This window comes from Oncorhynchus kisutch, linkage group LG14, assembly GCF_002021735.2.
Source record: "Oncorhynchus kisutch isolate 150728-3 linkage group LG14, Okis_V2, whole genome shotgun sequence".
Classification (NCBI taxonomy): domain Eukaryota; kingdom Metazoa; phylum Chordata; class Actinopteri; order Salmoniformes; family Salmonidae; genus Oncorhynchus; species Oncorhynchus kisutch.
The window spans coordinates 79746596-79760984 of NC_034187.2; the positions used below are offsets into that span (position 1 = coordinate 79746596).

Here is a 14389-nt window from a genome sequence, read left to right on the forward strand (position 1 = left end):
TCAACGCCGATACCGATTATTGGGGGACCCAAAAAAAAAGCAGATACCGATTTAATCGGCCAATTTTGTAAATGCATTTTTTTTTGTAATAATGACAATTACAACAATACTGAATGAACACTTATTTTAACTTAATCTAATACATCAATAAAATCAATTTAGTCTCAAATAAATAATGAAACATGTTCAATTTGGTTTAAATAATGCAAAAACAAACTGTTGGAGAAGAAAGTAAAAGTGCAATATGTGCCATGTAAGAAAGCTAACGTTTCAGTTCCTTGCTCAGAACATGAAAACATATGAAAGCTGGTGGTTCCTTTTAACATGAGTCTTCAATATTCCCAGGTAAGAAGTTTTAGGTTGTAGTTATTATAGGACTATTTCCCTCTATACCATTTGTATTTCATTAACCTTTGACTATTGGATGTTCTTATAGGCACTTTAGTATTGCCAGTGTAACAGTATAGCTTCCGTCCCTCTCCTCGTTCCTACCTGGGCTCAAACCAGGAACACATTGACAACAGCCACCCCCGAAGCAGCGTTACCCATCGCTCCACAAAATCGGCGGCCCTTGCAGGGCAAGGGGAACAACTACTCCAAGTCTCAGAGCGACCCAAAAGGTTGCATATACGCTGACTCTGCGTGCAATGAACGCAAGAGAAGTGACACAATTTCACCTGGTTAATATTGCCTGCTAACCTGGATTTCTTTTAGCTAAATATGCAGGTTTAAAAATATATACTTCTGTGTATTGATTTTAAGAAAGGCATTGATGTTTATGGTTAGGTTCACGTTGGAGCAACGACAGTCCTTTTTCGCGAATACGCACCGCATCGATTATATGCAACGCAGGACACGCTAGATAAACTAGTAATATCATCAACCATGTGTAGTTAACTACTGATTATGATTGATTGATTTTTATAAGATACGTTTAATGCTAGCTAGCAACTTTGGCTTCTTACTGCATTCGCGTAACAGGCAGGCTCCTTGTGGAGTGCAATGAGAGGCAGGTGGTTAGAGCGTTGGACTAGTTAACTGTAAGGTTGCAAGATTGAATCCCCCGAGCTGACAAGGTAAAAATCTGTCGTTCTGCCCCTGAACAAGGCAGTTAACCCACCGTTCCTAGGCCACCATTGAAAATAAGAAAGTGTTGTTAACGGACTTGCCTCGTTAAATAAAGGTGTAAAAAACAACAACATTGGCGTCCAAATTGACCGATTTCCGATTGTTATGAAAACTTTAAATCGGCCGTTCCGATTAATCGGTCGACCTCTAGTTAGGACATCACAAAACTCAAGCATGTGTAGATCTGTGTCAGTCACAAGGCATTATGGGCAGTGATATATTGTACTCCATGTCATCATTTGGGAATAAACAAACGACCCACCGAAATGATGACGGTCCCAAGATGGCCGCCAAAGCTGGTCCCCTGAGTCTGGCTGAAAACAACTCCTAACCCTGGAATCAAAATGGCTAAAGTTCAATGCAGTCCATTCACCATGTTCCTACACACATCTAGTCCCTTCTGATCTGCTAACCAGACCTGGGTCAATAATACATTCAAATACTTTCAAAGACTTTAGTTAAACTTGGTAATAATATTTCCAAAAGGTAAAAGCTCCCAAGCTAAGTCAAGCGCACCTCGTACTTCTAAGTGTTTGACGTACGTATTAAATTGAACCCAGATCTGATGCAGACATGGTGATGGTGCTCGGGGATGTTGTTGTGCCGTTGCCAACAGGGTCTCATGACCAGTGTGTGTTCTGTGTTTGTAATTCTCTCTCCCTGTCTCTCTCTAGCCGGCAGTCGGAGTGGTTCCCCGGGTCGCGTCCTGACCAGCACCGCTCTGAGTACGCTGGGTTCTGGAGCCCAGAGGGTCCTAGCTGGGGCCGGAGGGAGACGTAGCCGCATCCCCCGCAGCCAGGGCTGCTCACGAGACTCCTCCCCTACACGCCTGTCTGTCGGTGAGTAGAGCTCACACACCCTAAGCCTGTCCCCAAGCCTGTCCCCAAGATTTTTATCTTTGTTATTTCTAAACCAATAAAATCATCCCCTCCCCCATTGTCCTGCTTCTGTTTGTTCCTGCTCATGCCTGATTGGCTAAGGCCAAGAGATTGACAGCTCTCTCTCTCTCTCACACACACTGCGTTTCTGCGTGCATCTCACTCTGGCCTCCTACCTTTATCGTTGTCATGACAACTTGATCAATCCCCACCAATCGCGTGCTTCCCTTATCACCGCATGGTTTGTGATGATGTCACAGATCAGTCCATTCATTTCTCCCAACAACTTTGAAAGCAGGAACTCTTTTAATGCTGAACTCTATTTCACTCCCTCTGTCTTTCTCCTCTCCTTCCTCCTCTCCTCTCCTTCCTCTTTCTCCTCTCCTTCCTCTTTCTCCTCTCCTTCCTCTTTCTCCTCTCCTTCCTCTTTCTCCTCTCTTTCTCCTCTCCTTCCTCTTTCTCCTCTCCTTCCTCTTTCTCCTCTCCTTTCTCTTTCTCCTCTCCTTCCTTCCTCTCTTTCTCATCTCCTTCTTTCTCCTCTCCTTCCTTTCTTTCCTCCCTGTCTTTCTCCTCTCCTCTCTTTCCTCCCTCTTTCTCCTCTCCTTCCTCTGTCATCTCTAGCTCCCTCCAGTGTTAGTTCCATCTACAAAGCAACGAGCAGAGGAGGTAAGAATTCTCCGACTCATCCCTCTAACAACTCCACCTCTGCCTGCGTCCCTCCACCCCTCATCTTCATGTCTCTCTATATACATCCCTCCATCTATATACATCCTTCCATCTATATACATCCCTCCACCTCTCCATCTATATACATCCCTCCATCTATATACATCCTCCATCCCTCCATCTATATACATCCCTACATCCCTCCATCTATATACACCCCTCCACCTCTCCATATATATATACATCCCTCCACCTCTCCATATATATACATCCCTCCACCTCTCCATATATATACATCCCTCCACCTCTCCATATATATACACATCCCTCCACCTCTCATCTTCATGTCTCTCTATATACATCCCTCCACCTCTCCATCTATATACATCCCTCCATCTATATACATCCCTCCATCTATATACATCCCTCTACCTCTCCATCTATATACATCCCTCCACCTATATACATCCCTCCACCTCTCCATCTATATACATCCCTCCACCTCTCCATCTATATACATCCCTCCACCTCTCCATCTATATACATCCCTTCACCCCTCCATCTATATACATCCCTCCACCTCTCCATCTATATACATCCCTCCACCTCTCCATCTATATACATCCCTCCACCTCTCCATCTATATACATCCCTCCACATCTATATACATCCTCCATCCCTCCATCTATATATATCCCTCCATCTATATACATCCTCCATCCCTCCATCTATATACATACATCCCTCCATCTATATACATCCCTCCACCTCTCCATCTATATACATCCCTCCATCTATATACATCCCTCCATCTATATATATCCTCCATCTATATATATCCCTCCACCTATATACATCCCTCCACCTCTCCATCTATATACATCCCTCCACCTATATACATCCCTCCATCTATATACATCCCTCCATCTATATACATCCCTCCACCTCTCCACCTATATACATCCCTCCACCTATATACATCCCTCCACCTATATACATCCCTCCACCTCTCCATCTATATACATCCCTCCATCTATATACATCCCTCCATCTATATATATCCTCCATCTATATACATCCCTCCACCTATATACATCCCTCCACCTCTCCATCTATATACATCCCTCCACCTATATACATCCCTCCACCTATATACATCCCTCCACCTATATACATCCCTCCATCTATATACATCCCTCCATCTATATACATCTATATACATCCCTCCACCTATATACATCCCTCCACCTATATACATCCCTCCATCTATATACATCCCTCCATCTATATACATCCTCCATCCCTCCACCTATATACATCCCTCCACCTCTCCATCTACACTGCTCAAAAAAATAAAGGGAACACTAAATAACACATCATAGATCTGAATGAATGAAATATTCTTATTAAATACTTTTTTCTTTACATAGTTGAATGTGCTGACAACAAAATCACACATTATCAATGGAAATCAAATTTATCAACCCATGGAGGTCTGGATTTGGAGTCACACTCAAAATTAAAGTGGAAAACCACACTACAGGCTGATCCACCTTTGATGTAATGTCCTTAAAACAAGTCAAAATGAGGCTCAGTAGTGTGTGTGGCCTCCACGTGCCTGTATGACCTCCCTACAACGCCTGGGCATGCTCCTGATGAGGTGGCGGATGGTCTCCTGAGGGATCTCCTCCCAGACCTGGACTAAAGCATCCGCCAACTCCTGGACAGTCTGTGGTGCAACGAGGCCCCCCAAAGAAATGCCACCCCACACCATGACTGACCCACCGCCAAACCGGTCATGCTGGAGGATGTTGCAGGCAGCAGAACGTTCTCCACGGCGTCTCCAGAATCTGTCACGTCTGTTACATGTGCTCAGTGTGAACCTGCTTTCATCTGTGAAGAGCACAGGGCGCCAGTGGCAAATGTGCCAATCTTGGTGTTCTCTGGCAAATGCCAAACGTCCTGCACGGTGTTGGGCTGTATGTAAGCACAACCCCCACCTGTGGACGTCGGGCCCTCATACCACCCTCATGGAATCTGTTTCTGACCGTTTGAGCAGACACATGCACATTATAGGCAATAGTAATTTTGCAGGGCTCTGGCAGCTCCTCCTGCATAAAGGCGGAGGTAGCGGTCCTGCTGCTGGGTTGTTGCCCTCCTACGGCCTCCTCCACGTCTCCTGATGTACTGTGTGTGACTTGTGCCGTTAGCCACTTGTGTGGGTTGTAGACTCCGTCTCATGCTACCACTAGAGTGAAAGCACTGCCAGCATTCAAAAGTGACCAAAACATCAGCCAGGAAGAATAGGAACTGAGAAGTGGTCTGTGGTCCCCACCTGCAGAACCACTCCTTTATTGGGGGTGTCTTGCTAATTGCCTATAATTTCCACCTGTTGTCTATTCCATTTGCACAACAGCATGTGAAATTTATTGTCAATCAGTGTTGCTTCCTAAGTGGACAGTTTGATTTCACAGAAGTGTGATTGACTTGGAGTTACATTGTGTTGTTTCAGTGTTCCCTTTATTTTTTTGAGCAGTGTATATACATCCTTCCACCTCCATCCAATATACAGTGGGGCAAAAATAGTATTTAGTCAGCCACCAATTGTGCAAGTTCTCCCACTTAAAAAGATGAGAGAGGCCTGTAATTTTCATCATAGGTACACTTCAACTATGACAGACAAAATGAGGGGAAAAAATCCAGAAAATCACATTGTAGGATTTTTTGCAAATTATGGTGGAAAATAAGTATTTGGTCAATAACAAAAGTTTCTCAATACTTTGTGACTGGAGGGATGTATATAGATGGAGAGGTGGAGGGATGGAGAGGTGGAGGGATGTATATAGATGGAGAGGTGGAGGGATGGAGAGGTGGAGGGATGTATATAGATGGAGAGGTGGAGGGATGGAGAGGTGGAGGGATGTATATAGATGGAGAGGTGGAGGGATGTATATAGATGGAGAGGTGGAGGGATGTATATAGATGGAGAGGTGGAGGGATGTATATAGATGGAGAGGTGGAGGGATGGAGAGGTGGAGGGATGTATATAGGTGGAGGGATGTATATAGATGGAGAGGTGGCGGGATGTATATAGATGGAGAGGTGGAGGGATGTATATAGATGGAGAGATGTATATAGGTGGAGGGATGTATATAGGTGGAGGGATGTATATAGATGGAGAGGTGGAGGGATGTATATAGATGGAGGGATGTATATAGGTGGAGGGATGTATATAGGTGGAGGGATGTATATAGGTGGAGGGATGTATATAGATGGAGGGATGTATATATATAGATGGAGGGATGTATATAGATGGAGAGGTGGAGGGATGTATATAGATGGAGGGATGTATATAGATGGAGAGGTGGAGGGATGTATATAGATGGAGGGATGTTTATAGATGGAGGGATGTATATAGATGGAGAGGTGGAGGGATGTATATAGATGGAGGGAACTTGCACAATTGGTGGCTGACTAAATACTTTTTTGCCCCACTGTACATCCTCCACCCCTCCATCTTCATGTCTCTCTATATACATCCTCCATCTTCATGTCTCTCTATATACATCCTCCATCTTCATGTCTCTCGAAATACATCTGTCCGTTCCTCCACCTCTCTCGCCAACACTCTTATCTCACTCTCTCCATCCCCCTCCATCTCTCTCATACCATTATGTCAGGCTGTTGCTCACCGCCTCAAAATACCAGAATCCTCCTCTAACCTCTGAACTCATGGCTGTGTATCATGGCGATGGGTTACCATGGTAATCGTGGTGACAATTAGCATTTTGCCACTAACCAATTGGCCGCAGATGTGAATGACGCGTCATAGGATCGGTGAAGCTTCATTGGTTCCCCATTACGCTTCCTTAGGCTGTGGTTAACTCTGATTGGTGCATGGGTGTCCTGGCTCTGGCCAATGAACAGTCAGGATGAGCATGATGCTTATTGGATAAAAACGGATCCTCCCCCTCATCCCCCTCCTTCATCTGCTTCTCATTTCCTCCTCGTGTTTGTGTTTGTGTTTGTGTTTGTGTTTGTGTGTGTGTGTGTGTGTGTGTGTGTGTGTGTGTGTGTGTGTGTGTGTGTGTGTGTGTGTGTGTGTGTGTGTGTGTGTGTGTGTGTGTGTGTGTGTGTGTGTAAAACAAGCAGTAGGCTTGGGCAGTATCCAGATTTCATACCGGCAATGGACACGAAGCTCTATTTTCAAACCCCACTGACTGAGCCTCTGTAAACCGAAAGGTTAAGAATGCTAACAAGTACTTGTAAAATCACATAGCAAATGCTAACGAGCACATTGCGAACATCTTACGCAGTCTCTGGCATAAACTATTTGCAGAACAGACATCCCAGCTCAAAGTTATACGAGTAACAAAAAAATGCTACTCACAGTTTGCTGCACATAACAAATATTAAACAGCAAGGCAGTTGATTCTCTGCTGTTACCAAGAGAAGCTTGATTTTGCAAGAAGCTAACTAGCTACTAAATTAGCAAACCAATGCAGAGCATTTAGCTCATTGTAGACCGTTGACTGAATATCTATAAGATATCTAGCTGGCAAACATTTTAGTTGTGATTTCTATACTGTAACTAGATCACCCTGGCGCATGCTGCCTAACAGGAAGTGACTCACAAGGCTCCGGTCTCTCGTTGTGTGATTGTAAACAAACAATAATAACAATAATAAACAATAATAACATATTTTACAAGTTGACTGCAGGTATTTACTTTAAAAGTAGCTACAAATACTCAAATGTATGAAAAAATGAAATAAAAACATAAAATAAATAGTTTTTGACGAAAAACTATCCGGTGGCTATTTCCAAATAGCCGGGTATACCGCCCAAGCCTAGGGTGAAACATGTCATTTCAGAGCCCAGCAGTCCTGCGCTCTCTAGGGCTGTGTCTCAACAGTCTGTGGCTTTCTCTGTAACACCCTGTACATTATTGAGACTCACCCATCGAGCCAGAAGAGCTGTGCACTTATTCAGTCCTGTCTATCAGTGTCACTCTATCGGTCTCTCTCTCCTCCCCACTCTCTCTCTCTTGCTCTATCTCTTTTTCCTTTTCTCCTTTGTCCTCTCTGTCTCTCTTTCTGCTTCCCTTACCCTCTTGTCCCTCCCCCCCCTCGGTATATTATCATGGTACCGCAGCTCGGGGCAGTCGTATTCCTCGGCCCAGTATGAGTCAGGGCTGCAGTAGGGAGGCCAGCAGAGAGAGCAGCAGAGACACCAGCCCTGTGCGTTCCTTTACACCTCTGGGTGAGTAACACACACACACACACACACACATCATCGACACCATGTAGTCACACACACACAGACACACACACATCATCGACACCATGTAGTCACACACACACACACATCATCGACACCATGTAGTCACACACACACACACATCATCGACACCATGTAGTCACACACACACACACACATCATCGACACCATGTAGTCACACACACACACACACATCATCGACACCATGTAGTCACACACACACAGACACACACACACACACATCATTGACACCACGTTTTAACACACAAACAAAACCATCATTATGGAACAACAAAACTGACCACCTTGCATACATTTGATCCAACATCAACACATGCTAGGCTTTGGAGGTCGTTATTAGACTGAAGGCTTTAGAGGTCGTTATTAGACTGGAGGCTTTAGAGGTCGTTATTAGACTGGAGGCTTTGGAGGTCGTTATTAGACTGGAGGCTTTAGAAGGCGTTATTAGACTGTAGGCTTTGGAGGTCGTTATTAGACTGGAGGCTTTGGAGGTCGTTATTAGACTGGAGGCTTTGGAGGTCGTTATTAGACTGGAGGCTTTGGAGGTCGTTATTAGACTGGAGGCTTTGGAGGTCGTTATTAGACTGGAGGCTTTGGAGGTCGTTATTAGACTGGAGGCTTTGGAGGTCGTTATTAGACTGGAGGCTTTGGAGGTCGTTATTAGACTGGAGGCTTTGGAGGTCGTTATTAGACTGGAGGCTTTGGAGGTCGTTATTAGACTGGAGGCTTTGGAGGTCGTTATTAGACTGGAGGCTTTGGAGGTCGTTATTAGACTGGAGGCTTTGGAGGTCGTTATTAGACTGGAGGCTTTGGAGGTCGTTATTAGACTGGAGGCTTTGGAGGTCGTTATTAGACTGGAGGCTTTGGAGGTCGTTATTAGACTGGAGGCTTTGGAGGTCGTTATTAGACTGGAGGCTTTGGAGGTCGTTATTAGACTGGAGGCTTTGGAGGTCGTTATTAGACTGGAGGCTTTGGAGGTCGTTATTAGACTGGAGGCTTTGGAGGTCGTTATTAGACTGGAGGCTTTGGAGGTCGTTATTAGACTGGAGGCTTTGGAGGTCGTTATTAGACTGGAGGCTTTGGAGGTCGTTATTAGACTGGAGGCTTTGGAGGTCGTTATTAGACTGGAGGCTTTGGAGGTCGTTATTAGACTGGAGGCTTTGGAGGTCGTTATTAGACTGGAGGCTTTGGAGGTCGTTATTAGACTGGAGGCTTTGGAGGTCGTTATTACACTGGAGAGGTAGAGGCTTTGGAGGTCGTTATTAGACTGGAGGCTTTGGAGGTCGTTATTAGCCTGGAGGCTTTGGAGGTCGTTATTAGACTGGAGGCTTTGGAGGTCGTTATTACACTGTAGAGGCTTTGGAGGTCGTTATTACACTGTAGAGGCTTTGGAGGTCGTTATTACACTGTAGAGGTAGAGGCTTTGGAGGTCGTTATTACACTGTAGAGGCTTTGGAGGTCGTTATTACACTGTGGAGGCTATGGAGGTCGTCACTGTAGATTGCGTACCCAGACCAGCAGTGCAGGGAGCATGCCTCAACTCTAAGGTAGATTATTCCCAGCCGTTTAAACAACCTGGGCTAGCTGATGGAATACTGTCAGCCGCTGTAGGGAAGTAGAACTCTTAGAGGGCTACTAACCTCACACACACACACACACACACAGAGTTGCTGCATGGTTCTGGGTCTCACTTTCTCTCACACATGTGTTTTAACGGTGCGTGGGGGGGGGCGGGGTGTTTCTACGTGTGTCTGTGTTTCTACGTGTGTGTGTGTGTGTCGTTGATGGTTGCAGCATCGCGCCACTACTCTCGCTCCACCGGAGCTCTCCACACCGCCGACGCTTTAGGGGCCGCAGGTGAACAATGAGTACCTCTCTCTCCATCTTCTTGATTCCCTTTTCTTTTCCGTTCTCTAGATCTTCTCGTTATTTTTCTTTGTTCTCCTTCATCGCCTCTTCCTGGACCTCAAGCTTCCGCCACCCCGTTCAGTTGCCGCGACCACCATTTTGTCTCCATTCCGACGATGCATTTGTAGCTGTCTTCCCTCGCTCATCAATTTTCCTGATTTTAATCCCCGCCTCCCATCGACACGGACGTGCCCCCCCCGCACAGTGTCCTCCATGTATGTTTGTTTGTTTGCTTGTTTACTCCCATCATGCTTTGCATGGAAGTTCACAGCTCTTGGGGTCAAGGTTCATTTGGTTATTTATTCACCATACCATCTAGCTGGGGGGGTTGTGATCGGGGAGATCGGAGGGAGGTCTGATCTGGTGGAAGGGTGTGGGTGAGGTCGGTGGATGAGGTGGGAGAGAATGAGGGAGGGAGGGAGGGAAGAGGTTGGTGTGGGTGGGTGAGGTTAGGGGGTAGATGAGGAGGTGGGAGAGTGGGTGAGCGAGGGAAGGGGTTGGTGGGTGAGGTTAGGGGGTGGATGAGGTGGTGGGAGAGAATAGGTGAGGGAGGGAAGCGGTTGGTGGGTGAGGTGAGGTTAGGGGGTAGATGAGGAGGTGGGAGAGAATGGGTGAGGGGGGGGAAGGGGTTGGTGTGTGAGGTTAGGGGGTGGATGAGGAGGTGGGAGAGAATGGGTGAGGTCAGGAAGAGGTTGGTGGGTGAGGTCGGGGGGGTGGATGAGGAGGTGGAAGAGAATGGGTGAGGGAGGGAAGAGGATGGGAAGAGGTTGATGGGGTGAGGGAGGGAAGAGGTTGATGGGGTGAGGGAGGGAAGAGATTGATGGTGTGAGGGAGGGAAAGAGGTTGATGGGGTGAGGGAGGGAAAGAGGTTGATGGGGTGAGGGAGGGAAAGAGGTTGATGGGGTGAGGGAGGGAAAGAGGTTGATTGGGTGAGGGAGGGAAAGAGGTTGATTGGGTGAGGGAGGGAAAGAGGTTGATGGGGTGAGGGAGGGAAAGAGGTTGATGGGGTGAGGGAGGGAAAGAGGGACGCGGTAAGAGGTGGTAAGGGTAGGAAGAAGGTTGTTGGATGACGTTGGAAGGGATTGTGTGTTTGACTGCGTCTATAACGTGCGTCTCTCTCCTCCCTCCAGGGGCAGGGTACAGTATCAGTCAATCCAGTCATCTGTCGTCGTCAGTCAGCACCATGAGAGTCCTCACTGGGTCTGATATAGAGGAGGCCCTCGCTGACGCCCTGGTACACACACACACACACACACACTAACTCAAGGTGGTATTCAAAGCTGGGGTCGCGACCCCTAGTGAAGTTATTTACATTTTAATAACCTAGATGAAAATGTAATGAATTGGAGGTTATTTGTTGATGTAAAAATGGAAATGTACAGATTTGAAGGTTCTGTTGTTAGATTTGGGCTATGGTGGAAAACATGGGGTCCCTGTTGAAAAGGTCTGAATACCACTGTACTTACTGTTGTGGGGACTGGGGACTAACCCCTGGTTCCTCTGTTGTGGGGACTAACCCCCGGTTCCTCTGTCATGGGGACTAACCCCTGGTTCCTCTGTCGTGGGGACTAACCCCTGGTTCCTCTGTCGTGGGGACTAACCCCTGGTTCCTCTGTTGTGGGGACTAACCCCCGGTTCCTCTGTCGTGGGGACTAACCCCCGGTTCCTCTGTCGTGGGGACTAACCCCCGGTTCCTCTGTCGTGGGGACTAACCCCCGGTTCCTCTGTCGTGGGGACTAACCCCTTGGTTCCTCTGTCGTGGGGACTAACCCCCGGTTCCTCTGTCGTGGGGACTAAACCCCCGGTTCCTCTGTCGTGGGGACTAACCCCCGGTTCCTCTGTCGTGGGGACTAACCCCCTGGTTCCTCTGTCGTGGGGACTAACCCCCTGGTTCCTCTGTCGTGGGGACTAACCCATGTTTCCTCTGTTTAACGCTGACAGCTGTTGGGAGACATAACATCCAAGGTCAGCTTCTCTAACTACGTGTGTTTGTGTCTTGTCTGTCTGCACATTTCTGTGTAATGTATGTGTACATGATACAAAAAGGGCAAGTATGTTTCTCACTCCCTTCCCCCCCTGTAGAAGAAGCCAGCGCGGCGTCGCTATGAGAATTATGGGATGTATTCGGATGATGATGCTAACAGTGACGCGTCCAGCGCCTGCTCAGACCGCTCCTACAGCTCCAGGAACGGAGGAGTCATCCCTACGTACATGAGACAGACTGAAGACGTGGCCGAGGTCAGAAACACAAACCATTTGGAATTAAATCGTTGATTTATTGGCACCATATTGTAATGGTTTTGACTTGAGGTTATTATTTATAGGGGTGGCCAGGTAGGTTGTGCCTACCAGAGAAAAACATTGGTTTCTCCTGTTGGTTTGGGAGGGTTCAGACGGTTCAGAAAATTTCAGGGCCGTCACAATATGCAAATAACATTCACTTATTCCAATCATTTAGAGTGCTTTTTGTTCAGATAAACCCCCCCCCCCCCCCTGTGCTTCGTGTGGATTCCTGGCTGAAGATTAAATCATTTATTTATTTAAGTTATTGTTATCGGTCCTTTAACCCTTTGACCCAGGTGTTGAACCGCTGTGCCAGTGCCAACTGGTCGGAGAGGAAGGAGGGGCTTCTGGGTCTACAGGCTCTACTGAAGAATCAACGCACCCTCAGGTCAGCCTATCACAACGCAGGGTTTCACCTGGCAGCCTATCACAATGCAGTCGAGAGAAAAAGTTTATCCGACGCAATACATGCTAGCACAGCTGTATTCACCTTTGTGTGTGTGTGTGTGTGTGTGTGTGTGTCTACAGTCGTGTGGAGCTGAAGAGGTTGTGTGAGATCTTCACCAGGATGTTTGCAGACCCCCACAGTAAGGTATGGATGCATGCACAGCTACCACACACACACACACACACACCTTACACACAAATATACACACACACACACACACACCTTACACACAAATATACACACACACACACCCACACACAGCATGTGCTGTGAGCAGCGGTATCTGACTGATTTCTAACGGCATGCCACTCTGGAGTCTGCGTGTGACCTCACTCCGCTACCCAATGGGATTGCTCTCTCTCTCACTGTTCTTCAGCCTATCCGCTGGTGGTGCTAAAACTCGCTCATGGCAACTCCTCCCCTCTTCCTCTCTGCGTGATCTATAGAGGACTACACCGACCGCACACGCACTTCTGTCACATTCGTAGCCCACGCCTCCCTTTCTTTCTGACTAACCCCGCCCACTACGGTTCGCTCCACCCCCCTCTAGCGGCACTCCCCCTTCCCTCCTGCCGTGGTTTAGAGTGCTCCCCCCCCCACAGCTTGTGTTCCCCTGCTGCCCCCATATCCACCTCCTCGTCTGATAGTAGTGGTTGTGACTTTCAGCGAGAATCCGGATCTAAGGTCTATGGAACGGCAGAATCCGGTATAAGCTCAGCCTCCTTCAAGGTACACCTCAACGTCACAAACCTCTCTCTCTCCCTCGACCCCACTCTCTTTCTCTCTCCCTCTTGTCTCCCACTTTTCTCTCTCTTCTCTCTTTATTCTCTTTTCTCTGTCTTCTCCCTCCCTATGACTTTTTGTCCTGTCTCCCTCTCTCTGGTGTGTATAGAGACTTCTATAAGAATCAGGAGGTTCTGATAAGAGGGCTGTAGTCCTGATATGACGTCACAACACAACCTGTTTCAGTCCTTGTCTGATATGACGTCACAACGCCACCTGTTTCAGTCCTAGTCTGATATGACGTCACAGTACCACCTGTTTCAGTCCGAGTCTGATATGACGTCACAGTACCACCTGTTTCAGTCCGTCTGATATAACATCACAACACCACCTGTTTCAGTCCTAGTCTGATATGACATCACAATACCACCTGTTTCAGTCCTTGTCTGACGTCACAATACCAACTGTTTCAGTCCTAGTCTGATATGACGTCACAGTGCCACCTGTTTCAGTCCTTGATATGACATCACAATACCACCTGTTTCAGTCCTTGATATGACATCACAATACCACCTGTTTCAGTCCTTGATATGACATCACAATACCACCTGTTTCAGTCCTTGATATGACATCACAACATCACCTGTTTCAGTCCTAGTCTGATATGACGTCACAATACCACCTGTTTCAGTCCTTGATATGACATCACAATACCACCTGTTTCAGTCCTAGGCTGATATGACGTCACAACACCACCTGTTTCAGTCCTAGTCTGATATGTCACAGTACCACCTGTTTCAGTCCTAGTCTGATATGACGTCACAGTACCACCTGTTTCAGTCCTAGTCTGATATGACGTTACAATACCACCTGTTTCAGTCCTTGATATGACATCACAATACCACATGTTTCAGTCCTAGTCTGAAATGACGTCACAACACCACCTGCTTCAGTCCTAGTCTGATATGTCACAATACAACCTGTTTCAGGCCGTGTCTGATATGACTTCACAACACCACCTTTTTCAGTCCTAGTCTGATATGTCACAGTACCA

At 46.9% G+C, this 14389-nt stretch overlaps 1 protein-coding gene across 1 annotated transcript in view; it reads left to right on the forward strand.

The window, feature by feature from the left end:
- The window catches only part of LOC109879615 (CLIP-associating protein 2-like), a 111612-nt gene that overhangs the window by 78046 nt on the left and 19177 nt on the right, over nt 1–14389 (forward strand). Inside the window, exons 21-29 of the mRNA XM_031789025.1 lie at nt 1803–1967; nt 2628–2672; nt 7827–7934; nt 9768–9830; nt 11012–11115; nt 11823–11846; nt 11964–12119; nt 12461–12552; nt 12693–12756. Of these exons, the coding sequence (XP_031644885.1) occupies nt 1803–1967; nt 2628–2672; nt 7827–7934; nt 9768–9830; nt 11012–11115; nt 11823–11846; nt 11964–12119; nt 12461–12552; nt 12693–12756 (821 nt within the window). The remainder of the gene's footprint in view (nt 1–1802; nt 1968–2627; nt 2673–7826; nt 7935–9767; nt 9831–11011; nt 11116–11822; nt 11847–11963; nt 12120–12460; nt 12553–12692; nt 12757–14389) is intronic.